This window comes from Notamacropus eugenii, chromosome 2, assembly GCF_028372415.1.
Source record: "Notamacropus eugenii isolate mMacEug1 chromosome 2, mMacEug1.pri_v2, whole genome shotgun sequence".
NCBI classification, from domain to species: Eukaryota; Metazoa; Chordata; class Mammalia; order Diprotodontia; family Macropodidae; genus Notamacropus; species Notamacropus eugenii.
The window spans coordinates 314,424,667-314,451,173 of record NC_092873.1 but is presented as its reverse complement, the minus strand read 5'-3'; the positions used below and the strand labels follow the sequence as shown (position 1 = coordinate 314,451,173).

At 37.5% G+C, this 26,507-nt stretch overlaps 1 protein-coding gene across 9 annotated transcripts in view; it reads left to right on the top strand.

The window, feature by feature from the left end:
* The window catches only part of MAP2K4 (mitogen-activated protein kinase kinase 4), a 202,584-nt gene that overhangs the window by 122,761 nt on the left and 53,316 nt on the right, over positions 1–26,507 (top strand). For 8 of the 9 annotated variants that reach the window (XM_072645058.1, XM_072645057.1, XM_072645064.1 and 5 more), the window contains 4 exons: positions 295–346; positions 8,335–8,462; positions 22,682–22,759; positions 26,290–26,438. In XM_072645058.1, coding sequence (XP_072501159.1) covers positions 295–346; positions 8,335–8,462; positions 22,682–22,759; positions 26,290–26,438 — 407 coding nt within the window. Of the gene's footprint in view, positions 1–294; positions 347–8,334; positions 8,463–22,681; positions 22,760–25,708; positions 25,870–26,289; positions 26,439–26,507 lie in introns of those variants that run through there. The other variant, XR_011974941.1, reaches the window with a different exon arrangement.

Genomic DNA, 26,507 nt, shown 5'->3' with positions numbered 1-26,507 from the left:
GATGAGGGGATAATCCTCTTATCCGTCTTATGTTAGACATTTTTATTCTTAAAGAAGCTCATGAGTACGGCTTTCATTGATTTGTTTATTAAACGCATCAGTTATTTTGTGTAACTGTCAGAGCAAGAAATATAAGAAACTAGATTTTTGCAATCAGTTATCGTTTCTAACTAAAATTATGATAGGTTACAAATACTTTACTTAGGAACTTTTAAAAACTTAGAGTATGTAAGTGTAACTTGTTCTCCTAATTAACATATATTTCATTTCTCTTTCTACTTTTTTTCCCCCTAGACTGTGAAAGCACTAAACCACTTAAAAGAAAACTTGAAAATTATTCACAGAGGTAGGTAGGCATGGGCATTCTCTTTGTGGAAAAGAAATTAACTTTTTTTTTTCTTAATTTGAAATATCATTGAAAATTATGCCATACGTATCATGGTATAATTTTTTTTTGAAAGCTGTTTTGCATTGTTGGCAGCAGACACAGCTCTCTTTTTTAAAAAAAAATCCTTTTTATCTCACATAGCTCAGTCTCACTAATATGAATTTTGGAAATGAATTCAAACTTGGTTACAATTTATATTTAAAGTGCCCTTTTCATTCATTGTGAAACAATTTTTCTTGATATGTGACTATATAGCTATGTAAATGACTACTTTATAGCTAGTTTAGAAAACTAATATTGCCAAATGAAGAATTCCACAAACTGTCAAAATTGAATTAAGTGGCTTAAATTGTTATATTCCTTCACCAATACACCAACCTGGGCAAAACTGCTTCTCATTAATAGGAGGCACTACTTTACTTCTGAGATACTTAGCTTGGTCTTCTTCCTCTTGTTATTTCCTTGTTAGATCTGATCAATAGCTGTTTCATGTCACCTTTCTTCTCCAGTCACCAGCTTCTCATCTTCTTTATGGAGAAAATAAAATATGTGTAACATGAGCTCTTGTATTTACTGTCATTTCCATTTCAAGAAATCCTTCATTTTTAGAATGATGAACAAAGAATTGAGTTTGAAGCCTGCAGCAGGCATATTCTAGCTGTGTGATCATGGACAAGTACTCATTTGTAAAATGGGAATAGTAATGTTTGTGCTATATTATCTTCTTCACAAGGCTGTTTGAAAGAAAGTTCTTTGTGAACCCTAAAGCTATTATTATTATAAAAACACAAGTGGTTATTATTCCCTCTAGTCTCAAAGGAAATAATGTTCCACTTCCTCCTGTAAATCTAGCCCTTTCACTTTGGCCTTTGATTTATTTCTCTATCCAGAGGGACAATGTTGCCACTTTTAGTACCTAGTTCTCCAGGATCTTTAGTCTCTCCATTTTCCTTTGACTTTAGAAATATGTATGTGTATATGTGCCTACACATGCATATATAAATTGCCATTTATACACCCATGTTTGTATATATATATATGTAGATATATTTTTATATCTACGTACATTTTTTACTATTTTTTTAAATCACCTTCACTTTTCCCTACAGCCTCCTCAACTGTGTTTTCTATCTTTCCTTTTCTATACTGCTAAACTAACTTAATACATAATCTGCCCTTGCAGCTTCCATTCCTCTCCACCTACTCTTTCGTCTCCTTAAAATCTGACTTCTGTACTTGCCATTCTATTTGGATTATACTCTTAAAGGTTGCTTTCACTCGTTCACTATATAGCAGTTGAGAGCCTACCATTTGTATTATAGCACTGTGTTATATGGTGGATACAAAATAGCAGGAAAGGTCAAGGTATGCAGAGGTCCACATAAGTGGGCCAGACAAAATGGAATGGCAAGTTCATGTGAGAAATTGGTGGGAATAAGGTCAAAAAGGTGTATTGGGTCCAGATTGTTAAGGACTCTATTTCAAACTAAAGAGTTTGGATTTTATTCTGTGGTCTGGAAGTTGCTTTATGAAGGTTTTATAGGATTGGAGTAGAAAAATGAAATAAATATTGTAAGAAGATTAATCTCATTACTGATGAAACAAAGCAGGAAGATGAAGCCTGGTTGTGCAAGATTACTGCCTTGAGTGATTTTACAGTATTATTGGGTGACAGGACCCAAAGACACGTATACACACACACACACACACACACACACACACACATACATACATACATACATACATACATACATACATACATACACACACACAGAGTTATATAACACACTGCTCCAGCTGAACAAAAGCAGAGAAATAGGAGACAAGAAACTTAGGGAAAAGTGAGTAGACTAGGTTTTAAATAGGGAAGTAGCAGGACAGTGAATTCGTAAGTGTAGTTTGGAGGCAGATTCTGCAGATCCTAGTTATATTAATTTCTTTATCCCATAGGTAATGTGGAGCCATTGAAGGTTCTTAAGGAAGAGACCAGCATGAGGAAATCACCTGGAGACTAGTTAGAGGGCTACAGTACCTGCTAATTCATAGCACATAACACATTTTGTATTCTTTCTTATTCTTTAATTTTTATTAGTCTTATTTCTATGTAGGCAGGGATATATTTTGCTTCTATTTACCATAATATCCAGCACAGCCTTCTCTATTTTGCAGAAGAAACACTTATTGATTGGTATTTGGATACTTGGGGGAGAGGTTGGGGAGGCAAGATTTAATCAGAATATGAATGTTAATATCTTGATTCTTTAAGGGTGAATCACATAAAACTTGTAATCTGATTTTTCTGTTTGTTTTTTATACAGTGGTCAAAACTTATTTCCGTGTTTATTGTTGGTTCTTTATAAATCATTGATCTCCTTACTTACTATTGTAGTTATCCTGACACAGATTGCCATAAAAGACTGTACTTTCTTTCATAGCACTTAAATTTTAAAAACACTTTTTAGCAGTGTTAGTCACAAAAACAAATTCATATAACATATAAGGTTTGCGACAACATGACATGGTATCTCCAGATGATAATAAGATGGTCTTCCACTTTTGACACATGCTGGTTGTGTGACTCTAGAAAACCTTCAGGGATTGCCTTTTGCTTAAGGATAAAATACAAACTTTTTATTCTGGCATATAAGACCTTCTGTAGTCTGACGCCTACTTACTTTCTAGCCTTTATTTACATTGCTCCTCTTTATAAACTATTCCATCCAAATATAAAACTTAACACAATGCTTCCAATGCATTCATACTGCCTGTCCTTTATGGTTGTAGTACACTCTCTCATTTCCACTATTCAGAATCCTTATCTTTCAAGGTATAGTTTTAGGTGTCCCCTTCCCAAGAGAAAGTGTTCATTTTTTTTTTTTCAGATTTTCCTCAAAAATTTGTCAGGATATCTCCTTTGTCCTCACCCTACCTTAACCTTGTATTATATCATATTATATTTATCTAGGGGCATGTCATATCCACCACCCCTACCACCACTCTTCAGTAGGCTATAAGCTCCTTGAGGGAAAGCATTGGATCATTGTTGCTTTTGTTTCTACAATGCCACGCATGTAGCAGGTGTTTAATTTGCTGAATTTGGGTATGTTGTCCTGTTTGAATCTACAGATGCTCTTGAGATGATCTGCCTTAACTGGATCCTATGCCAAGCTGTCTTTGCAAATTTGTTTTCTTCTCAGCTGCTTCTCCCCCCCCATCTTTTGTGATGCACTTCTGATTCTAGTTTCCATCCTCTTCAGTTATGTTTTACAAATGAGCTTGTATTCTAAACCTTTGCTGTCTGGCTGTCATCCTGCGCCTTGGCAGTGAGATTGTATTTGCAGAGTGAGACAGTTACTAGGCTTTTTTTCTTAATATTTGTAACAGTTTTGTGTTGATTAAATGTCCTAATCATTGTCCTACTGTCCTACTTTTTAATAGTCATCAGCTTATTTTAAAATAGCTCTGGTTGGAGCAGCTATAATCACATACGATGTCTTTTCATCTTAATCTTCCACTTTCATATTTATTTTGACCTTTGCTCTAAACAGTTGATGATCTGACTGCACAGAGACAGCTGATTCTGAGATGACTGCTACCTCTGTAACCAGTCATTTCTTGTCTATTAAGGTATAGTCAACTTTGGTTTTTTGTTTGTTCATTTGTATTCTGTGTTATGTAGTGCTCACCATGGCAGCACCTTCTGATTCAACTTGAAGAAAAGTATTCATCAGGTACAAATGTTAGTCTTCTGAATAACACACAGGCTTTTTGCCTCTTTCATTTCTATTTTCCAGTTATATTCATAGTGTTTCCATGAATCCAATCTTCACATTGAACCAACTTAATATCAAATTATACATTGACCTGATTTGGAAAATCCTATCATAGTATACATAGACTTTTCTACTTATCCATACGTTGAAATAGTTCTTGGCTCATAAACTTCAATTATTTTTGTTTGCTTTTACTCTTTGGGAGTACTGACAGAAAAGATGACCAAATATTATATGAAATGATATTTCTCACTGCTGTTGAGCACACTTTGAAACCAATTCCAGTGATCTTAGAGAGGTCACTTAACCTTTCCAGGCCTGTTTTCCAGTCTGTAAAATGATGTGTGTGGATTAGATAGACTTTGTTTACAAGGCATAGAGGAAAAAGACTGATTCCTAATATTCCATTTTCTGCTACTCCACCACTGGAAAAGGGGTCATTTTGTGTTTTTATGCAGTTTGTGATTCATCCTGACCAATGCAATTCTTCACCTGGTTGCCAAGCTTGTAGCAAATGAATCACTTTGAACTTACCTAATCTGGTCCTCAGATAGTAGATCTGTCTTGAAATTTTTCCAGCTTAGCCTTTGAGAACCAAGGGTTACTTAAATGCCAGAAGAATACTCTTAAATATCTTTGGAATTTGAGAATTGTTGGGTAATAGGCTTCTGGCTCCATGACCAATCTTCTTTGGCATAGCCTTTCATCTCTCATCGTAGGATACAAGAGACCTAAAGTAAATCTCTTGTTGTGTTTGCCCTTTAGCAAGGAACTAGAATCCCTCTGTCATCAGAAGGAAAGTAAACATGGAGTCACCTAGAAAAGGCCATTGTGTAGGCTCAGGTTCATAGGGAGTTCCCCAGATTGGCAAATTGGGGGATCCCCCCAGTTGTCCCCATTGTCTAGGCATAGTGACTGCGCACTAGGGATCTTTATTCATCCATCCATCCATCTGTCCATCTGTGATTTTATTGGCATAGGAATCTCAGGTGAAGAGTATCCCTCCAATACAGATCATCAGCCTCTCTGCAGTTTATACCTTTAGAGAGTTGCTTAACATACCTATAGGTTGAGTGATTTGCCTAGTATCACACAACTCGCATATGTCAGAGGTAGGTCTTGAACCCAGGTCTTCTTGGTTTTCATGTCTTTTCTCTATCCCCTATACCTTGCTGCCTCCATTATACATGAACCACAAATTCATGCAGAATCTCTGGTTTCAGAAATGAAGTCCTGTAACAAGAAAAAGAAACAGTCACAACATTGAGGATAACCGTGACTTTCTTATTCTCAGTGACTCCTTAAATATTCACAAGAATGGTTTTTACTAACCAAGTCTTTAATATATTTGAAAAGGTTAAAGAGCAATTACTAGAATTTCTCCTCTATCTCTCTGTCTCTCCATCTCTCTCTTTATCTCTCTCTCTTTCTCTCTCTCTCTCCCTCTCTCTCCCTCCCACCTCTCTTCCCCTCTCCCTCTCTCCTCCTTCCTTCCCTCCCTCTCTCTCTCTGTCTTTCCCTTACTCTCTCCCTTCCTTCCTCTCTCTCTCCCCCTCTCTCCCTCTTTCCCTCTCTCTCCCTCTCTTTCTCTCCCCCCTTCCTCTCCATCTCTCCTCTCTCCTTGTCCCTCTCCCTCTCCCTCTCCCTCCTTCCCTTTCTCTCATTACATTATGGAGAAGTAGGGTTGTCATTTTCCTGGTGTAACATTAGCTCTTTTCACTAGCAGCTGTGTGACTCAGGGCACAGCCCCACAGTACAAGCTGGGGACTGAAGGGGAAAAAGGCATTCTCATCTTCTCGCTGACACAGAAGTCTTCCCTGACATTCTGGTGCTTATATCCCTATGATCTTTTGAAGGCACAACTCACACAGAGAAATCACTATAGACAGCTTTGAGAAAACTAAAATATTGTGGAAATGGCCAGGTTCAACATGTCACAGAAGTCATCGTTGTCAGGGTAGCTGTCTGAGGAAAAAAAAATCATTTTCAAGATCTCCCATTTTTCTAAATGCCAGCCCAGGGCCATCAACTTGAGGGCCACCTAAGCCATCTAGCATGAGACAGTGGTAGAAAAGCACAAAGATAGTTTACTTGATTGGCCTTGGCTAAAAGTTTACCCTTCATTTATTTTTTGGTACCTGATATTTGAAGGAGGTTCAAGCAATACTCTACCAGGGAAGCTGGAAAAGGAGAGTAATAATACAGATTATTCAAAAAAATCTTTTGGGACATCTTGTTTAATGAAGTTAGAATAATAGATTGAGGCCAAATTGTGAAGGCCTTTGAAAACTTAACAGAGGAGTTGTATAGTGTGACCTACAGAGAATAGGAAGCCATTGAGTAGGAGAGTGACATGATCATATCTGTGATTAAGGAAAATCCTTTGCCAGCTGTGTGGAGGATGAATTTGAGTGGGGAGGGGCTTGCTGCATGGAGACTATTTAGAAGGTTAATGCAATAGTCAGGTGTGAAGTGATGAGGATCTGAACTAAGTTGGTGGCTATATGAATAGAGATAAGAAATTAAATAAAAGATATATTGCAGAGGTAGAAGAGGCAAGTTTTTGCAGTTGATTAGAGAGGAGGGAGAGTGATGAGTTGGATGTTATCAAGATTGCAGACCTGGAAGATTGGAAAGTGGTGGAGATGGTGGTACTTTATACAGTAATAGGCAAGATTAAATTGTGTTTTTTTGGGAAAAATAATGATATTTGGTCATGTTGAATTTGAGATGTCTTTGGGATTTCCAGCTTGAAATGTCCAGTAGGAAGTTAGTGATATAGAATTGAAGTGTAGAGGAAAAAATGAATCTGGATTCAATATTATTGTAAGTTAATAGAAATGATGACTAAGACCCATGAAAGCTGATGATAGCATGAGTAGTAAAGAGAAGAGGGCCTAGGTGAGACTTGGGCAATATCTGAAGTTAGAGGATGTGATCCCAAGATTGTGAGTGACCAGGCATAATGAGAACCACTAGAGACTAGTGCCATATAATTCCAGAGTAGAGAGTATTCAGTCAGCAGTGTCAAATGTAGAAAGAAGGTTGAAGGCTGAGAAAGGACCATCAGATTTGTCAATTAAGAGATATCTTTTAACTTGAGAGAACTTCAGTTGAGTGGTTAGGTCCCACATCTGACACATACTGGCTGTGTAACCCCTAAAGGAGAGACATGGTCTTTAGCTTCTAGGTTTCCTAGGTAACTCTCTTAAGATTTAAGTTGCTGAGAAGGTACTGACCTACCTTTGATAGAAGATGTTCCTTACCAGGATCTCCCACAAAGATGTGTGGGTGGTGGGGGTGGAGGATAACTAGACATGTGATTTCATTGGAATAAGTAGCTCACAAATGTGAAAACTCCTCTCAATTCAGGTTATTACTACCTTCTTGACAACTGAGAGTTTTCTAGGGCACTATGAGGTTAAGACACAAGCCAGTAAATATTAGAGGGAAGACTTGAACACATACCTATTTTTCTGACTTGAGGCTCACTTTTCTGATGCACCACACTTCTTTCCCTCTTTGTGTGTGTGTATTTATATGCTTATGTAAAAATGTATTCTCATTTCTTACAAAACTCTGTACCAAATTCATCCCCTCATCTGTAAAAAAACATAAACATAAGCTGAATATTTTCTGTAGCATGTTTTTATTATTATTTATGGTTTGTAAAGAACAACACTTAGAAAAATCATGTTTTCCTAATTTTAATGGAAATTAAATATTTACTTCATACTCCAGAATCTATGTGACATCTTTTAGAGGGAAAAGTTACCTTTCATCCGTATCTGTAGACTTTTCAGCTTGTATGTAAAGTCAGCTTTTGCCATGTTCTTCTCTTTTTCTATTAAGGGCATAAATGTTAGAGTAAATATTATGTGGATTTTTTTTTTTTTGAGAATGGTAGATCAAGCATTATACTTAATGTTACTCACTTAGTCTTAGTGCTAGAAAAGACCTTCGATATTTTCTGGTGTCTCCTCCCCCATTTTACAAATGAGGAAATGAATTATAGAGCTGTGAAATGACATACCTAAGGTCACATAGCTAGTAAGCACTGGAGTTGATAAATATTAATTTAATGTTTGCTAATTTATAGTCCATATGTACCATTTTTATTATTCTTTTTCTTAAATGAACATTGATGTAGTGAATTTAATTTATCTTTTACAGACATCAAACCTTCCAATATTCTTCTGGATAGAAGTGGAAATATTAAACTCTGTGATTTTGGCATTAGTGGACAGCTTGTGGACTCCATTGCCAAAACAAGAGATGCTGGGTGCAGGCCGTACATGGCAGTAAGTTTAGTGTCTTCATTAATGTGTATGTTATTTATCATGTTGGTGAACTGATGTGTTTTGATACATGACTTTCTATGGGACTGTCCTCTATTTACACCATACTACCTACCTAGAAAGTTCTGCCCCATTTCTCTTCACTTAGCTAAGTTCTACTAACCCACCTCAAATCCTCCATTTGCCAAAGTGGTCTTTCCCTCCTCTGAGCACCTGTGACACTTACTGTCTTTGCCTGTTATTTAGCAGTTATATAGTCTTGTGAATGTTCGTTAGCATTCTCTCTGCCTATTCTGTCTCTCCAGTCTCATTTATTCTTTGCAAACACGGAGTATGTTTTATAAGGCTTTGTGATTATGCGGTGCTTGCCAAGCGCAGTGCTTTGCATACAGGTGTTTGGCAAATGTTTGTTGGCGGTGCTGCCGATATTCATGTTTCTCTGGCTGGTATTGAAAACATTTTCGTTTAGGGCAGACTTACCCTTAAGGTTTTAGCTCCACAAATGTTATGTACACTGTTAATACAGAGATTGCAGAGAAGAAACATAGTAACTGCATCTACTTGGACCTTCTCTTGCGACTTTTTTGAAAGGTTTAAGGAGTTCTTTATGGCACAGGCAAGCTGAGACAAGTTGAAGCTTTGGGTAATCACAAAATAATATTGTTGTAGACGTTTTCTAAAGTTTTATTTCAAAATTTTTCATCAGTACTCATTACTGACATTGTTTTATCCCTTTCAAATGTTAGATGTTACTGCCATATTTGACTCTATTGGTAGTATTTTACTGGTCAGTTTTTGAAAATTATTTGTGCAGTATAGATATTAATTACTCATGAAATTTTTGGTAGAGTTTGCTCATATTTCCATGGGGATTAAGGTCTTTGGTAGTTCCTTTATAACTTGAAAATCTAGGTCGTGTTATTTTATTAAATTTTCTTACTTTGCTCTTTCAATTCCTAATCCTCTTTTGATTTGTTCCTTATAAGGGTTAGAAAAAATTCTTTTTCAGGTTATATTCTTTGAAAAATATTGATTGGTGTAAATCTAAAGGTATAACCCTGTTCAGTGCCTCACATCTCATTATATATCATTTACTTGTATAAAGAGATGGGAAAGGTATCTAATATATGCATAATATAAATTATATTGAACAATTTTACCACTGTTTATCATTTTTAATTATTGACAAGTAAAAATATACAGATCATCTTTATTCAGTTTTCAAATGATACAAAGCTAGCAGGAATAGCTATTGGAAGACTGGAAATATCTGAGGAGAGAAGGTTTAATAGGCATTAAGTGTAATTTACCTTTATGGGTTTTTTTAAAGTCAACTTTACAGGTACAGATGTACTTATTTAACAATTTGTTTATAAACTATTATGAGATATCTAGGGGACCACATGCTCACTATTAGGCTTCAGTTGATATTTTCTCCAAAAAAGCTAATGCTGTCTTCAACTTCATTAAGAGGTAGAATGCAATGGATTGTGTCCTGTCACCAGTTGCATTTCTATAGTAATGATAAACCTGAAGGTGTCTAAAAGAGAGTGACCCCTTGGGGAGAGCTCTGAGATTGCCAAGTGAGGAAGAAAAGACATAGCCAAGATTTTATATCTGTATTCACAAATTTGAAAAGTTATCATATATAGGAGACATTGAACTGTTTCTATATATTCCTAGAGAGTAGAACTAGGAGCAGTGGGTAGAAGTTACAGAGAGGCAGATACAGGCTTCATGCAAGGTAAAATTTCCTGACAATTAAAGACATCAAAAATAAAAAAGGTAGCCTTGGCAGGGACCCACTCCTTCCCCTCCCCTGCTCCCCGTTTTACGGATAAGGAAACTGAGACAGAGAGTTTGAGTGATATTTGTCCCAAGTCCTTTGACTCCTGTTTCTGCTGTAACACATTGCCTATAATAGTAGCTTCTTTCTAACTAGAGGCCTTAACACAAATGCAACTTTAAATGACCACTTGTTGGGTATTTAGAGGGAATTCATAGCCAGGTAGAGATAGTACTTGATAACTTCAGGTCCTATCTGGCTGTGACAATTTGTTATTCTATTGAATTTTTTAAAAAACATGCATAGGCAGGACTGGTTCTTCAAAATTAACCAAATGTACAAAAATATAAATTCATAACTTTAGGCCATAACAGACTAGTGTACTATTAGAGGATGGAAGTGGGAACTTAATAGTTCATATGAAAAAGATCAGGACCTGCCTTAACACCACTGATAGGAGAATTCATGTTCTGGGAACAGATAGTCCAGTTTAGAGAATTATACTTTGAGAGAGAAATTAACAAACTAGATTTTACTCAAAGGGGAGTGATAGGTTTGCGAAGGGCTTAGACTCTATGTCATGAAGAATAGTTGAAATAGCAGACTGAGTATTTATTTGAAAGGCTGATATATGGAAGAGGGAGTTGACTTATTCTATATTAATCCAGGGGACAGAGTACCAGCTAATGAGTGACAGCTATGGAAAAACAGATTTGATTTATACATTCTCAAATTTTCAGATGCTGATTCATTGTTTCCCAGGTTCCCATGCAAATTCAGCCCACATTTTACTGTGTGATGGTGCGAGATTGCCACCTAGTGACCCAAAATGATATCACCAGTGTTTAGAAAAAAGATTTAGTGCTTGGGAATAAGGAAGATAGTATAATACTTTTGTGTTTTGGCTAAGTGATTTCTTCCACACTGTGCTGTCATTTCTCCTTTTACCACTTGTGAACACTCAAACATTCTGTAGTGATTAAATTGTTCACTGAATTCTTGCATTTTAAAAAAATCTATTCCTGGTCTTTACCTCCTCCCCTGCCCCTCAGCCCTGGTTGTCCAAGAAGAAGGGGAAAAATCATCATCTGTGTGTTGCTGTATTGTTAAGTATATCTCATTTGAAGCAACTGTTTCTGTTTATGGAATATAAAAATTGCTGAGCACACTGTGCAGCAGAATAGCATAGCTCTGACAATGAAATATAATGTAGAGAAATATGATTATCCTCCTCAACATCGGTCCTATACCTTGAAATGTATACCAGTGTTCATTAGCTCTTAAATTCTGTGCCTTTTTTGGGGTGAAGCTATTTATTTCAACCTGTGGTGATGACTTCTGAAACTTTTTGATTGTTTATTGTGTAGGGGTATGCATATTCATTATTAAATGACTGCACATAGTAAGTTTTCTCTCTGTAATCTGCTCAGTGACTTCATTTGCTACCATGCATTCAGTTATATTCTCTGAAGATAATTCCCAGATCCCTATATCCAGCCCTCTTACTCATGAATTCCAGTACCTTATCACCAACTTTCTCTTGAACATTTTCAACTAAGTAGAAACTTCTTTCCCTCATCTTGATACTTAGGACATTTGGGGGAAAATCCGTGATTTAAAAAAGGAAAATGCAAGAGTTCATTGAATAGTTTGGTCATTACAAAATTTCTAAGTGTTCATGAATACTTAGGCATCTCAAATTCCAAAAAGGAATTCATAATCCTCTACCCTTCCAAATTTCTATACTGTTAAAGAGGTACTAACATCCCTTCAGTCACCCAAATTCGTAACCTTTTGGTTATCCTTGACTCTTTATTTTCATTCACCCTAAATATTCAATCTGTTAACAAATATAGTCATTTCTGTCTTCATAATAACTCTCCTTTCCTTCCACTCATACAGCCACCACCTTATTTTCAATCCTTTCTTACATCTCAGCTGGACTTCCAAAAGTTGATCTCTCCTCATTCTAATTTATCCTTCACATAACTGCCAAAGTGAAAGTTATCTAACAGAAATGCTTTAAGTGCTGTGGAGAGAGCCTACTTATTGGAAGAGAGGCATTACTTTGTTGGTTGACTAGGCTTTCCCAACTGGAAGAAGTTGCTGGGAAGCTAATTGGAAGAAAGCTGAATTGTAATACAATTTAAACTATTGCCCTTTCTGTTTTAAGAGAAAAAAGCAATAAAAACAGGCTTTGCATTTGTTTTGCTGTGAGAAATGAGTTGGACTGATTGGACAAAGCAGAATCCTTCTTGCTGGGCGAAGAGCCATTGCGTTTGTATGTGTTGCCCAATAAACTCCTCTACTCCTTTTCTCTTAATCTCAAAACCACTGTACTTCATCCTCTACTCTCTTCTCCTTTTTTAGTCATCTATATTAAGGTGGCTGTTGTTCTTGCCAGGATCAACTCTGTATATATGATATGACCTTGATCCTTTTCTTCTATCTTTTCTAGCAGATTCTCTCCTCAATCACTTTACCCAAACTTCAGCCTCCTCTTAATTACTAGTTCCTTTCCTGCTGAATTAAAAAAAATCCCCAAATCTTCCTCATATGTATAAGTAAAACTGTTACCCTTTGCCCTTGCACCCCTTCCTGCCCTTATCTTATGTATCTCCCCCAATGCCTCATACAAACTCAGGGGCATTGGTACACATTCCTTGCATCTTATTTTGGCTCTTATCACTCACTCTTCAACTTTTTGATGTTCTGACATCACTCAACTATAAAATTTCACTCTCTAAAGTTACAACTACTTCTTAATTGCCACATCCAGTGGCCTTTTCTTAGCCCTCATGCTTAACAGTACTGAGACTTTTCCCATATGTTCTTTCTTCTTTGTTTTTTTGTGATACTTCTCTTTCCTGCTTCTACACTTATCTGTTTGTTCCTTTTCAGCATTCTTTATTTTTATATCATGTTCCATTACTAAGTGGATGTACACTGGGGTTCTGTCTTGGCCTCTTTTCTCTTTGTATGCTTCTGGTGAACTTACTAGCTCCAGTATTTTTACCTGCTTCTATGCAAGTTACTACCAGATCTATTTACCCACTTAGTTGACAAATCTTATTTCTCTATCACCTCAACATGTCTCTTGTGTGTCCTCTTTTCTCTAGTCACAGAGTCATTATCTCTTCCCTCATGAGCTATTGCAGTGGCCTCCTAATTGGTATTCTTGCCTTAGTTCACTCCTTAATCTAACCCATTCTCTATACAACTGCCAAAATAACTTCCCTTAAGCACAGATTTGACTATGGTCCCTGTCCTACTCAAATAACTCTAGTGGTTATTTATTTCCTCTTACATAGAAACTACTCTGTTTGGTTTTTATAGCCCTTCACAACCTAAGTTTCCGTCTTTATTATATAATAATTCCTTTACTTATAATGGACTTCTTTTCTCTCATAGGATCCCTCAGTTCCTTTAAGATTTTGAGCACCACCTTCTACATGCTTTCTTGATCCCCCTCAGCTGCTTTTGTACTCTTTCTCCTTAACTATCTTGTGTTTATTTTCTATTTATTCTGTTGTATATTTATTCTTTTATTCTTATTTGTATAAGTAATCTCTCTGATAAAATGGAGTTTTCTTGAGAGCAGGGATTGTTTTATTTTTTTATCTTTGCATCTCTTGTAGTGCCTTACACATCATAGGTGACTAATAAATGTTTGGTTGATTGTTCTAGAAAGGACCAGAGAAAGAGTGGGATACATCTGGCAAGTTAAACTAAGAACAACAAAAATAGGGTTTTTGTTGTTCTAGATTTTCAAACAAAGTTACTGGAGGAGGAAGGGGGTGCACAACTAGGTGGTGCAGTGGATAGAGCACTGACCCTGGAGTCAGGAGGACCTGAGTTCAAATCTGGCCTCAGATACTTACTAGCTGTTTGACTCTAGGCAAGTCATTTTATTCCACTTGCCTACAAAAAAGTTACTTTGTGGGGAAAGAAGATTAAAGAAGGGAAACAACCACTTGCTGCTCAGGGAGTCTGGGGCAATGGCAACTGGCCTAAGAGAGAAGGCGGCATTCCTCAATTACCAAAGAGAATGATCTTTGAATGGGAAAGGACAATGTAAAAATGGGTAATAGGGAGTTGATATCCTAGGTATGGTAATAGCAGTAATGTGACTGAGCTACTCTTGACAAATTCATCAAGTCACGTTACTCATCCTTGGTTACTGAAAGGACTGACTGATGGGATATCTGAAAGTTTGTGGAAAATAGTTCAGGTATTACAGGACTGGAGATGGATAAGTGTCCCAGTTTTTCAAAAAATACAAGAGAACGGAATCTCAAAATTATGAGCTAGTGAGCTTGACTTAAATGCCTGAGAAGATTCTGGAACATATTACTAAATGGGGTGATGAGCATGAAGCAGTGATTACAAAGAGCTATCATGACATCATTTAGAAAAGATCATGCCAAGATAACCATATTTCCTGTTATCTACTGTACTAATAGATCAGGAGACTCTTGTTGATATAGTTTATCTAAGTGTTAGCAAAAGGTTTCATGGTTTTCTTCTGGAAAAGATTGAGATATGTGAACCCTACAATACTCAAATCCTGATATTGTAAAAGTACCAGTAGAGCACTTGGTCGGTCCATCCATACTTATATCTTATCGTGACAAGCCCATCCTCTCTGTCATATTGATGACATCCTGATACTGTTCCTTTTTAGAGCCACTTATTGGTTACACATTGAACTCGTTCATCTCTACAATATAGCATTCCTGCCTTTGTGTGATGCTTTTCTTTCATGGTAGTGGTGTTCCTGGTCACATTGTTGTATATCAGCACCAGTAAAATATTTGTATTGGAAAGATGTGGTTTTACTGTTACGGAAAGTTTGAGGTCAGCGCTTTGCAATTTCCCTAAAGCAACCTAGCCTATTCTCTTCCTTTTTCATTCTATGCTAAACTTCTTATCCATCTGTAGTCTCTCTACCGATATTCATATTATTGGACAAGCTTTATAGGAAGTTTTTTCTCCATCACAGTGAGCAGTACTTTTGCCATACAAATATTTCCTTGCTTTATGTCTCATCTGGTGATTATTATCAGAGGATAATTGAACAAGATAAGTTATTTCTCTTATTTAATGTTCCAAGGAATCCTGAATGATTCTGATTTACACATGGGAGATACCTTGAGATATTGTATTAGTGGATGACTAGATTTAAAGAGTACTTATTAATAATTTCATGTCAATACGTATTCTAGCCCTGGAATAGTTAAACAAAGTGATAAGAATGGTGGTAGAAAAATTGGGAAAAGAAATGAAAGTGATTCAAGAAAATCATGAAAAGAGAGTTAAGAGCTTGGTAAAAGAGGCATAAAAAATACTGAAGAAAATAACTTTTTTTTTTTTTTAATTTTTTACATTTATTTTCACACAATTTTGGGTTACAAATTTTCTCCCCTTTTCTCCCCCCCCCCCCCCCCAAACCCAAGCTTTCTAATTGCCCCTGTGACCTATCTGCTCTCTCCTCTATCCTCCCTCCCTGCCCTTGTCTCCGTCTTCTCTTTTGTCTTGTAGGACCAGATAGCTTTCTTGACCCCTTAACCTGTATTTCTTGTTACCCAGTGGTAAGAACATTACATTTGGTCCTAACACTTTGAGTTCTAACCTCCTTAGCTCCCTCCCTCTCCACCCCTTCCCCTTGAAAGACAGGCAATTCAATATAGGCCATATCTGTTTAGTTTTGCAAATGATTTCCATACTAGTTGTGTTGTATAGGACTAATTATATTTCCCTCCATCCTATCCTGTCCCCCTTTACTTCTGTTTTCTTATGGTCCTTTCCCTCCCCATGAGTGTTGACCTCGGATTGCATTCTCCTCCCCATCCTGCTTGTGCCCCTGTCCCCCACTCTCCTGTATAATGAGATAGGTTTTCCTATCAAAATGAGTGTGCATTATATTCTTTCCTTTAGTGGAATGTGATGAGAGTAGACCTCATGTTTTTCTCTTGCCTCCCCTCTTTATCCCACCACTAATAAGTCTTTTGCTTGCCTCTTTTATGAGAGATAATTTGCCCCATATAACTTCTCCCTTTCTCCTCCCAATATTTCTCTCTCACTGCTTGATTTCATTTTTTTTTTTTAATATATGATCCCATCCTCTTCAATTCACTCTGTGCACTCTGTCTCTATGTATGTGTGTGTGTGTGTGCATGTGTGTGTGTGTGTGTACTCCCACCCAGTACCCAGATACTGAAATGTTTCAAGATTTATAAATATTGTCTTTCCATGTAGGAATGTAAACAGTTCAACTTTAGTAAGTCCCTTATGATTTCTCTTTGCTGTTCGCCTTTTCATGGTTCTCTTCATTCTTGTGTTAGAAAGTCAAATTTTCTTTCCAGCTTTGGTCTTTTCATCAGGAAAATTTGAAAGTCTTCTATTTCATTGAAAGACCATTTTTTTCTCCTGAAGTATTATACTCAGTTTTGCTGGGTAGGTGATTCTTGGCTTCAGTCCTAGTTCCTTTGACTTCTGGAATATCCTGTTCCATTCCCTTCTATCCCTCAATGTAGAGGGTGCCAGATCTTGTGCTATCCTGATTGTATTTCCACAATACTTGAATTGTTTCTTTCTAGCTGCTTGCAATATTTTCTCTTTCACCTGGGAATTCTGGAATTTGGCCACAATGCTCCTAGGAGTTTCTCTTTTTGGATCTCTTTCATGGGGTGTTCTGAGGATTCCTTGAATATTTATTTTGCCTTCTGGTTCTAGAATCTCAGGGCAGTTTTCCTTGATAATTTCATGGAAGATGATGTCTAGGCTCTTCTTTTGATCATGGTTTTCAGGTAGTCCCAGAATTTTTACATTGTCTCTCCTGATTCTATTTTCCAGGTCAGTTGTTTTTCCAATAAGATATTTCACATTATCTTCCATTTTTCGAATCTGCGCGGTATGTTCTGAGATATCTGTCTTTCTCGAAAAGTCCTTAGTGTCCATCCGTACCATTCCAGTTTTGAAAGATCTATTTTCTTCAGTGAGCTTTTGACTCTCCTTTTCCATTTGGTTAATTCTGCTTTTGAAAGCATTCTTCTCCTCATTGGCCCCTTGCACCTCCCTTGCCAGCTGAGTTAGGCTAGTTCTCAAGGTGCCAATTTCTTCAAGATGTTTTTGATTCTCCTTTAGCAGGGAGCTGATCTGCTTTTCATGCTTCTCCCTCATCCTTCTCATTTCCCTTCCCAGTCTTTCCTCCACCTCTCTAACTTGATTTTCAAAATTCCTCTTGAGCTCTTCCATGGCCTGAGCCCATTGGGTGGGCTGGGACACAGAAGCCTTGATTTCTGTGTCTTTGCCTGATGGCAAGCATTGTTCCTCCCCATCAGAAAGGAAGGGAGGAAGTGTCTTTTCTCCGATAAAGTACCCTTCAATAGTTTTATTTCTTTTCCCTTTTCTTGGCATTTTCTCCAACCAGTGGCCTGACCTCTGAATGTTCTCCTCACACCCACCTCGCCTCCTGGTCCTCCCAGCCAGCGTTTGGGGACTGAGATTCAAATGCTGCTTCCCGCCTTAGGATTTTTGGCGGGGGCAGGGCTGCTATTCAGTGTTAAATTAAGTTCAGGTGCTGAGGTCATGGGCAGGGCCGCCTCTCAGGCATAGTTCCCTCTGGGGGTTTATGCACAGACCTTCCACAATGGATCCAGGCTCCTGCCCGCTTGGGGAGCCCCCGTCCGCAGCCGCCTCTCAGCCCCCACCTCCCGGGGGGGGGGGGGCCCGAGCCTTGGGGGCACCCCACTCCCATCTCAACCCGCCAAAGAGACTCTCTCACCCACCCCCGTCAGTCACCTGTTGTTGGGGTGCCCGTGCTGCCACTGAAGATCCCGCCTCCGGAGCCCTCTCAGATCTGTGCCTCTCGGAGCTGTGGCCGCCGCCGCCACAGGTCCGGGCTGGGCTCCGCATCTGCAGCGCGACGGACCTTTTGCGAGAGGTTTGCAGGTCCCTCTGTGGGTGGGGGGACCTGCGTGGCCGCTGGAGATCCCGTCCCCGTAGCCCTCTCGGATCTTTTCCTCACAGTGTCGTGGCCGCGGCAGGGCTGCCCTCTGCTCCCTGTCCCGGCGCCCAGTCCACGGCGCGAAGGACTCCCTGCGACAGGTCCGCAGGTCTCTCTGGAGCAGAAATCTCCCTCGCTCCAATACTCCGTGGTCTCTGGGTGCAGAATTCGCCCTGGCTTGGTCCCCTCTAGCCGTTCTGTGGTTTGTGTGTTTGGAGCTATGTGTATGTGCGTCTTTCTACTTCGCCATCTTGGCTCCGCCTCCGAAAATAACTTCTTAAAAAACAGAATTGGTCCAGTAGAAAAGAGGAACAAAAAAAAAATCACTGAAGAAAAGAACTCTTTAAAAAATAGAAAAGGTCAAATGGAAAAATAGGTACCAAAGCTCACAAAGAAAATAATTCCTTAAAATTTAGAATTGGGCAAGTGGAAGTTACTGGCTCCATGAGACATTAAGAAACAATAAAACAAGGTCAAAAAATTTTAAAAAAATAGGAAAAATGTGAAGTTCTCCTCAGAAAAAAAGATCTGGAAAATTGAAGAGAAGTAATTGAAGAATTATTGGACTACCTGAAAGCATGATTAAAGAAAGAGCTCAGATATCATATTTCAAGAAATTAGCAAGGAAAACTGCCCTGCTCTCTTTGATCCATTGAGGGGTAAAATACAAGTTGAAAGAATCCATGAATCATACCCTGAAACAGTTCCCAAAATGAAAACTCCCAGGAATATTATAGCCAAATTTCACACCTCCTAGGTTGAAGAGAAAAATACTTCAAGCAGCTGGAGAGAATTCAGGTATTATGGAGCCATAGTCAGGATCACACAAGATTTAGTGACTTCCACATTAAAGGAACAGAAGGCTTGGGATATGATATTCCAGAAAGCAAAGGAGTTAGGGATATAACAAGAACAAAAATTCAGCAAAACTGAGTGTAATCCTTCAAAAGAAGAAATGGACATATAATGAAAAAGAGGGGACAGCTAGGTGGCACAATGGATAGAGTGCTGATGAGTCTTCCTGAGTTCAGATCTGGCCTCAGTCACTTCCTAGCTGTGTGACCCTGGGCAAGTCATTTAATCCTGTTTTCCTAATTTTCTTCATCTATAAAATGAGCTGGAGAAGAAAATGACAAGCCACTCCATTATCTTTGCCAAGAAAACCCTAAGTGGTGTCACAAAAACATTTTATGGCTGAAATGACTGAATAACAAAATTAAATAGAGGACTTTCAAGAATTCCTGATGAAAAAAACAACAGCTGAATAGAAAATTTGACATTCAAACAGAAGAATCAAGAGAAACATGAAAAGGTATACATGAAAGAGTAATCATCAGAAAGGACTCAATAAAGTTAAACTATTTGCATTCATATATGGGAAGACGATGCATGTAAGTCCCAAGAACTTTACCTTTATTAGGGTAGTTAGAAAGAGTTTACACATAGGGCATAGATGTAAGTCAATTATGCCGGAATGATTCTCCCCCAAAAGAAAAAATAAAGAAGTGAAAAAGGGATGCTCTGTGAGAAGAAGGGGAGGAGAGGTAGAATGGCGTAAATTATTTCACATAAGAGGTGGACAAGGAAGAGCTTTTATAGTGGAGGGCAAAATGCAGGATGGGGAGAGGGAAGGTTGGTGGGCAGTGTTTGAACCTCACTCCATGAAATTGGTTCAAAGAAGGGAAAAGTGTGTGTGTGTGTGTGGGGGGGGGTTTAGAAATGTAATTTACCCAATAAGGAAGTAGGAGGGGAAGGGATAAGAAAAATGGGGAAGAATGATAAAGGGAAGGGTGGATTCAGAGTGGCAGAGGTTAGAAGAAAATTAGCCTTTTGAGGAATGACAGGGTAAAAAAAGATTGAGAAAGATAAACAGAACAAAATGAGTTGGAGGGAAATACACAGTTAGTAGTCATAACTATGAATGTGAATGGGATAAGCTCCTCCTAAAAGGGAAACAGATAGCAGAATGTATTAGAAAATAGAATCCAACTATATGTTGTTTATAGGAGACACACTTGAAATAAAAAGACAACTAGAATTAAAGTGCTGGAACAGAATCTATTATGCTTCAGCTGAAGTAAAAAATAAAAAAAGGCAGTGGTAGCAATCATGATTTCAGACAAATCAAAAAGAAAAGTAAACCTAATTAAAAGAGATAATCAGGGAAACCCCATTTTGCTAAAAGTAATATATAAAAATTACTTATAATAGTTTCTCTGATAAGACCTCAGTTCTCAAATATGTCAAATTTATAAAAATAAGAGCCATTTCCTAATAGATAAATGGTCAAAGGTTATGAACAGGAAGTTTTCAGGAGAAACTAAAGCTATCTATAGTTGCATGAAGAAATGCTTTAGTCACTATTGATTAAACACATGCAAATTTAAACAACTGAGGTATCACCTCACACCTGTGAGGAATGACAGATGCTTGAGGTTTTGAGGGCAAAATAGGTATACTAATGAATTGTTGATGGAGTTGTGAACTGGTCCAATCTTTCTGGAAAACAATCTAGAACTATGCCCAAAGGGCTATAAAATTGTACTTATTTGCCATAATGCCTCTATAAGGTCTGTATCCCAAAGAGATCAAAGAAAAAGGAGGACACCTATATGTACAAAAATATTTATAGCAACTTTTTTTTTTTTTTTGGTTGCAAACAATCGGGAATTGAGAGGATACACATCAATTTGAGAATGACTGAACAATGTGTGGTATATGATTGTAATGGAGTAGTGTTGTGCTATAAGAAATAACATGGGAGATGGTTTCAGAAAAAAATTATGACAAGACTTACATGAACTGTTGCAAGGTGAAGTGAGAAGAACCAGGAGAGCTATGTAACAGCAACAACAATGTTGTAATGATGATCAACTGTGAAAGACTTTGCTCCTTTGATCAATGCAATAATCTAAGATAATTCCAAAGGATTTATGATGGAAAAATGCTATCCACCTCTAGAGAGAGAACTGATGGACATAGTACAAATTAAAGTTTTACTTTTCTTTTTTAAAAAATATGGCTAATGTGGAAATATGTTTTGCTTGATTTCACATCTATAATTTGTATCATTTCCTTGCATTCTTGGTGGGAGAGGGATGGGAGGAAAGGAGAGAATTTGGAACTCAATTTAAAAATAAGAGAATTCCAAAAATAATAAAAAACAAATTTTTGAGAGAATAAACTGCTAGTTAGCTATTTTGAACAATGAAATTGGTTTTTTGAAACAAATATAAGACTTTATCCCTATTAAATTTCACCTTATCTCTAGCTCAGTATCGTAACCTGTTAGGATCTTATGGAATTTTTCCTTGTATATCCAACATGTTATCCATATGTTACAGTTTTAAATCATCTATAAATTTAATAAACATACCATTGATGTTTTTCTCCAAGTTACTGATAAAAATGTCACCAATCATTGATAACTATGTTAGCTATCACTGAACCAAGTACAATTTCTTGTGGCATATGAATAGAGATGGCAGTAGTCAACATTCTCATATGGTAAAGAAAGCTATTAATCCCAGGCAGCTGGATTATGCATTTTTCCAGAGGCAGCAGTCAGAACTATAGCTAGTCTTCATTCAATGAAGAAGAAATTATTTAATGGTCATTATGCCAGGCACTCTGTTCTAAGTACAGGCATACAGGTTTTCTACAAGGATAAGACAGTATGTCTGTTTTAGTTCTGATATGTTTTCCTGTTGATGCCCAGTGACTCCATCCATCCATCCATCCATCCATCCATCCATCCATCCATCCATCCATCCCTTCATCCCTTCCTTCCTTCATTCATTCAGTTATCTAGCTATATAGTTATAATATATTGGCCAATACTGTGAGGGTGTATCCTTCAGTGACTGTTAGGTCCTTTTTTTTTTTTTTAAACATTTATCTACATTGGAAGAATTCATTATACTGACTTAAATCTTAGAAAATTTCCTTTATAACAAACAACATTATTGTGAAGTAGGACATAATTTTGTCAAACAAACAAGACCCTAGGTTTTGATGGTAATTTTTATTTGTGCTTTTTCTTAGGCATTGTGATAAAATTTAAAATTTACTTGCCAAGTGTTTTGTTATCTTTCTTATAATATTCTCTAAATTCTCAGAAAAATAACCTACCAGCCCTAGCAGTAATAGCTTCTTTGTCCTTAATAGTGGCATGAAAAATATCTCTTTGGTTATCCTTGCAACTGACCTGGATACCTTTATTTTCTTACTGCTGGATTGGAAGGATTGTGCCAGTTAATATAATCTGGTAAAATACTCTGACTTTCTTGAAGAAAAAAATGGAATCACAAATGATCTGCTATATCTCCTATGAGAAGTCCTAGAATATACTTATTTGTTTATTCTGAGTTCCTCTAACCTTGTTGAAATTGGCTATTATATTGACTGGGATTTCCATTTCTATTCTAGCCTGAAAGGATAGACCCAAGTGCATCGAGACAAGGATATGATGTCCGTTCTGATGTGTGGAGTTTGGGGATCACGTTGGTATGTTGAATGATTGCTTTTTATAGTCACTTTCCTAATTGTAAAATACTTTTTTTAACTGAAAAAGAACAACAAAGCATGAAATAAGCATAAGTATTTTCCGCAAAGTTTTGCTAGTGTAGAAGGCATCCATTTTTCTTTCTTGTGGACTTTTGGCTATAAACAGTAAATCCTAAGTTAAATTAGGTGTATCTGTGGACTGCCGACAGTGTGTGAATACCAGCAGGTAACGAATTTGATCACAAAGGTGCAGTCTTTGAAGCAGATCAAGACCCAGAAATGATATACTCACCTTAGTTTTGTTACAATGTTATGATAGCCAGAATACTTAAAATCCTTTGTTATAATATTATGATAAAATCAGCTTATATCAACAAATTGAAGCAGATACCTTTCTTACTTAAAAAATCATTTTCTTTGCTACTTGCATACAAACCATTTAAAAAAGTATCTGTCTACTCACACTGTCACTTGCTTGAAAATTTGAAGGGAAACTGTTTCCCTCATCTTTGTTTTTCTTTTTCAGTGTCTTGGTTTCTACACTACAGTCCTCCTCCACTGCTGTATCATGGTGTAGCATTTACCTTGAGTTCTCAAAGATTTTGCCAGTAGGGTTACTCTCGTACTGGTTCTACAAAGTTGCTTCCACGGGTCCTTCAGTGGACTATACTTGTCATCCAAGGGCCAGCCTAGCTAGCCGTAGCAGCAACAGTAACAAGAGTCGTAGCTGACACTTCCATTTCACTTAAGAGTCTAAGTTTGTCCTGCACTTTATCTAATTGCTATTTAGAAGAAGCATGTAATGTAAGTAATATGCCTGTAGGCATATTGTCCCCATTTTATACATGGAGAAATTGAATTTACAGTGGTTTGGTGACCTGCCCATGGTCATGCAGTTAGTAAGTATTTGAGGCAGGGTTTGAACCCATGTCTTTTCTGACATAAATGATCTTTCTGACATTAATGATCTTTCTAAGATGCCACCTTGATTCTTACTAGGTTGTTTTGAAGAGATCTCTTTCTGGAGGATTGGCTACCAGATCATGTCAGACTTTAGCCTCTATTTTGGGGCAAGGTAGTGCATACATTTTATCCACATTTGAACCAGATCCTCAAGTGGAAAGGAAATAATCCCCACCAACATCACCTCTTCCCCCAAAATGGTCTATAATCAAATTTAGTAGTTCAGCAAAAGATATGTCACTTGGTAGCCATCCCCATAGTGATGAACTTCTTCAAACTTATCTAGTAAGGAGTGTGATTTAATGGATTCTCCAGGAACCCCCAACTAGAATGGTCACTGAGCTATCACTTATGTAGATATCACATATCATTTATATGTGATAATGCTTGAACTTTATTCATCTAGTAGGTGATGTTTCTGGTTTTCATTGTTTCTTATGAATACAGTGTAATTGTCATTTAAGCAGCAGCAGCAAGATACTTTAATGTGGAGATCCTAAATTTCCATAGAAGTATCAATAAAGAAGAAATGAAGAATTCTGGTGATCATAGCGATCCCCAGATCCATTCTAATTTTGCCTTCTCATCTAGTGGGATGTCTTCCTGTTTTCTTCTTCATCTTTTAAATCCCATTCTCCAGAAAAATCTCACAAATTTATTCATATTAGGGTGCAAATGAGTGATAAAATAGCAGCATATGGGATTGGGTAGTCCTTTGTGAAATGTAGGAGATTAAACTTTAAGAGAACTTAGTTCATAAGTCCTTCTGGAATAAATATATAATACATAAAAAATATGTTACATATATTTTTTATGTATTATATATAAATATATAATAAATATTAAGTAGAGAACCAGTGAACTTTCTGGTCTTTACAACTATTCAGTTGAAATATGTTCAGAAATTAGGGATGAGGATGATAAAATTTGTTAGATTAAGCAAAGAAGAAGAAGTATGTTGTCCAGATGAGTTGTATCTTTATTGAAATAGTCAGAACATAGCATCATAAATATTAAAGTTAAAGAGTTAATTTCTAGTAGCATTTAGCTCAGTGTGGGGAAGTACATGCTAGAGGATCAGGGGAGGGAAGGAATTTGGGGAGAGAACTTCCCAGCGTAAACATTTCATGAAGACATATTGTGCCTAGCTATAAAGCTGGCCTTGATTTTCAATAATAGGTTACCTTTTCATTGGTGGGCATACTAGCATTGTAATTCAGTCCTTCTAATTTAACTTAAATTGGAGAGGACTGTGGAACAACTGTCCCTGGTGTGCTATTCCCTTCAATTGTTATCTTTTTCTCCAGCCATTTTTGTGCTTAGCCACCAGTAGTTTAGTAATACATTGGTTAGCTGGTAGTACAAAGAAATCAGATTTTGTCAGTTCTTTCTTTTAACAATTTTTAAACATTCTGAAAAGCATATCTTGGTTTGTGAAGCATATGCTAGATGACCAGTTATTGCTTATATTATAGAAGGAATTCTTGTTCAAGACTAGATTCCTCCCAAAATAATTCTATAAAAAAGTTAGAAATCAACATATTAGAGATTGTCAAGGATTTTAGGGATGTATGTGAGATAGATACTCTGTTTTTGTTTTGGGTGGTTTTGAAGGATTATTTTAAATATGAGGTAGAGGTTGGAGGGTATGCTTTTGGTCAGGTATTACTTGATGTCCCAGCCAGAACAAAACAGAACAGGACAAGAAAACAAGGAATTCTAAAGACTCATTCATTGAACTCAGCTCATTTTTCGTTTTCCTATCTTATATGTTCAATCCTCAGTTTGTGGAACTGCTTGACCAAGGGCTTCTACCTGGTCTCCTACTCAAACTTGGGTACACCTCTGATTTTGTTGGCTTAATACCAAGTACCTGGGATCTATCTCAGAGAACCCCTCAATGGAGAAAATGTTTTGTACCACCTTAGGGGGGTGTACCCATTTAGACTCTGTTTCCCTACCTTCTCCCTCGTCCTCACCTCTCAGATGCCCTTCACGATAGAGCTATCTACTCTGGATGGACTCTGGATGGACTCAGGAGTCTCTGAATTGGAGGCAGCATGATACAGTGGAAAGAAGACTGGCTCTGGAGTCAGAGGACCTGAATTCAAATCTACTTCTGATGCTTACTACCTGTGTGACCTTGGGCAAGTCACTTACCCTCCCTGGGCCTCAGTTTCCTCATCTGTAAAATGAAGGGGTTGGATTATATGACCTCTGAGGTCCCTTCAAGATTTATTTAGATCTCTGATCTGATAGCTGATTACTGAAGGAGCCCTACCTACACACAAGCATGTCCTTTCTCTAAGGTAGCTCTGTAGCTCAAAGTCCTTGAATTTGTCTGATATGCAGTTTCTTTTATTTGCCTGATTTCTAATTGTAGTTTTCTATGGGCTCCACACTTCAGTTTCCCCAAAATGATTACCCTGGCCCTACTGGGATCTTGTCTTGGGGTCCTAGGTAGGGCCTTTCCAAAACTTGTTTGGGGGCCTGGATTTTAAAGCCACTTATATGGGCTATTAAATGATTCCGAGTGTGTGTTGCTTTTACCTCTCTCCTTTCCTCAGTATGAGCTGGCTACGGGCCGATTCCCTTACCCAAAGTGGAACAGCGTATTTGATCAGCTGACACAAGTAGTAAAAGGAGACCCCCCACAGCTGAGTAATTCCGAGGAAAGGGAATTTTCCCCAAGCTTCATTAACTTTGTCAACTTGTGGTGAGTACTTAACACACTGAAATTTGATGTAATTGTAGTCATAGCTTTATTGAAGTTCATGCCAATGTG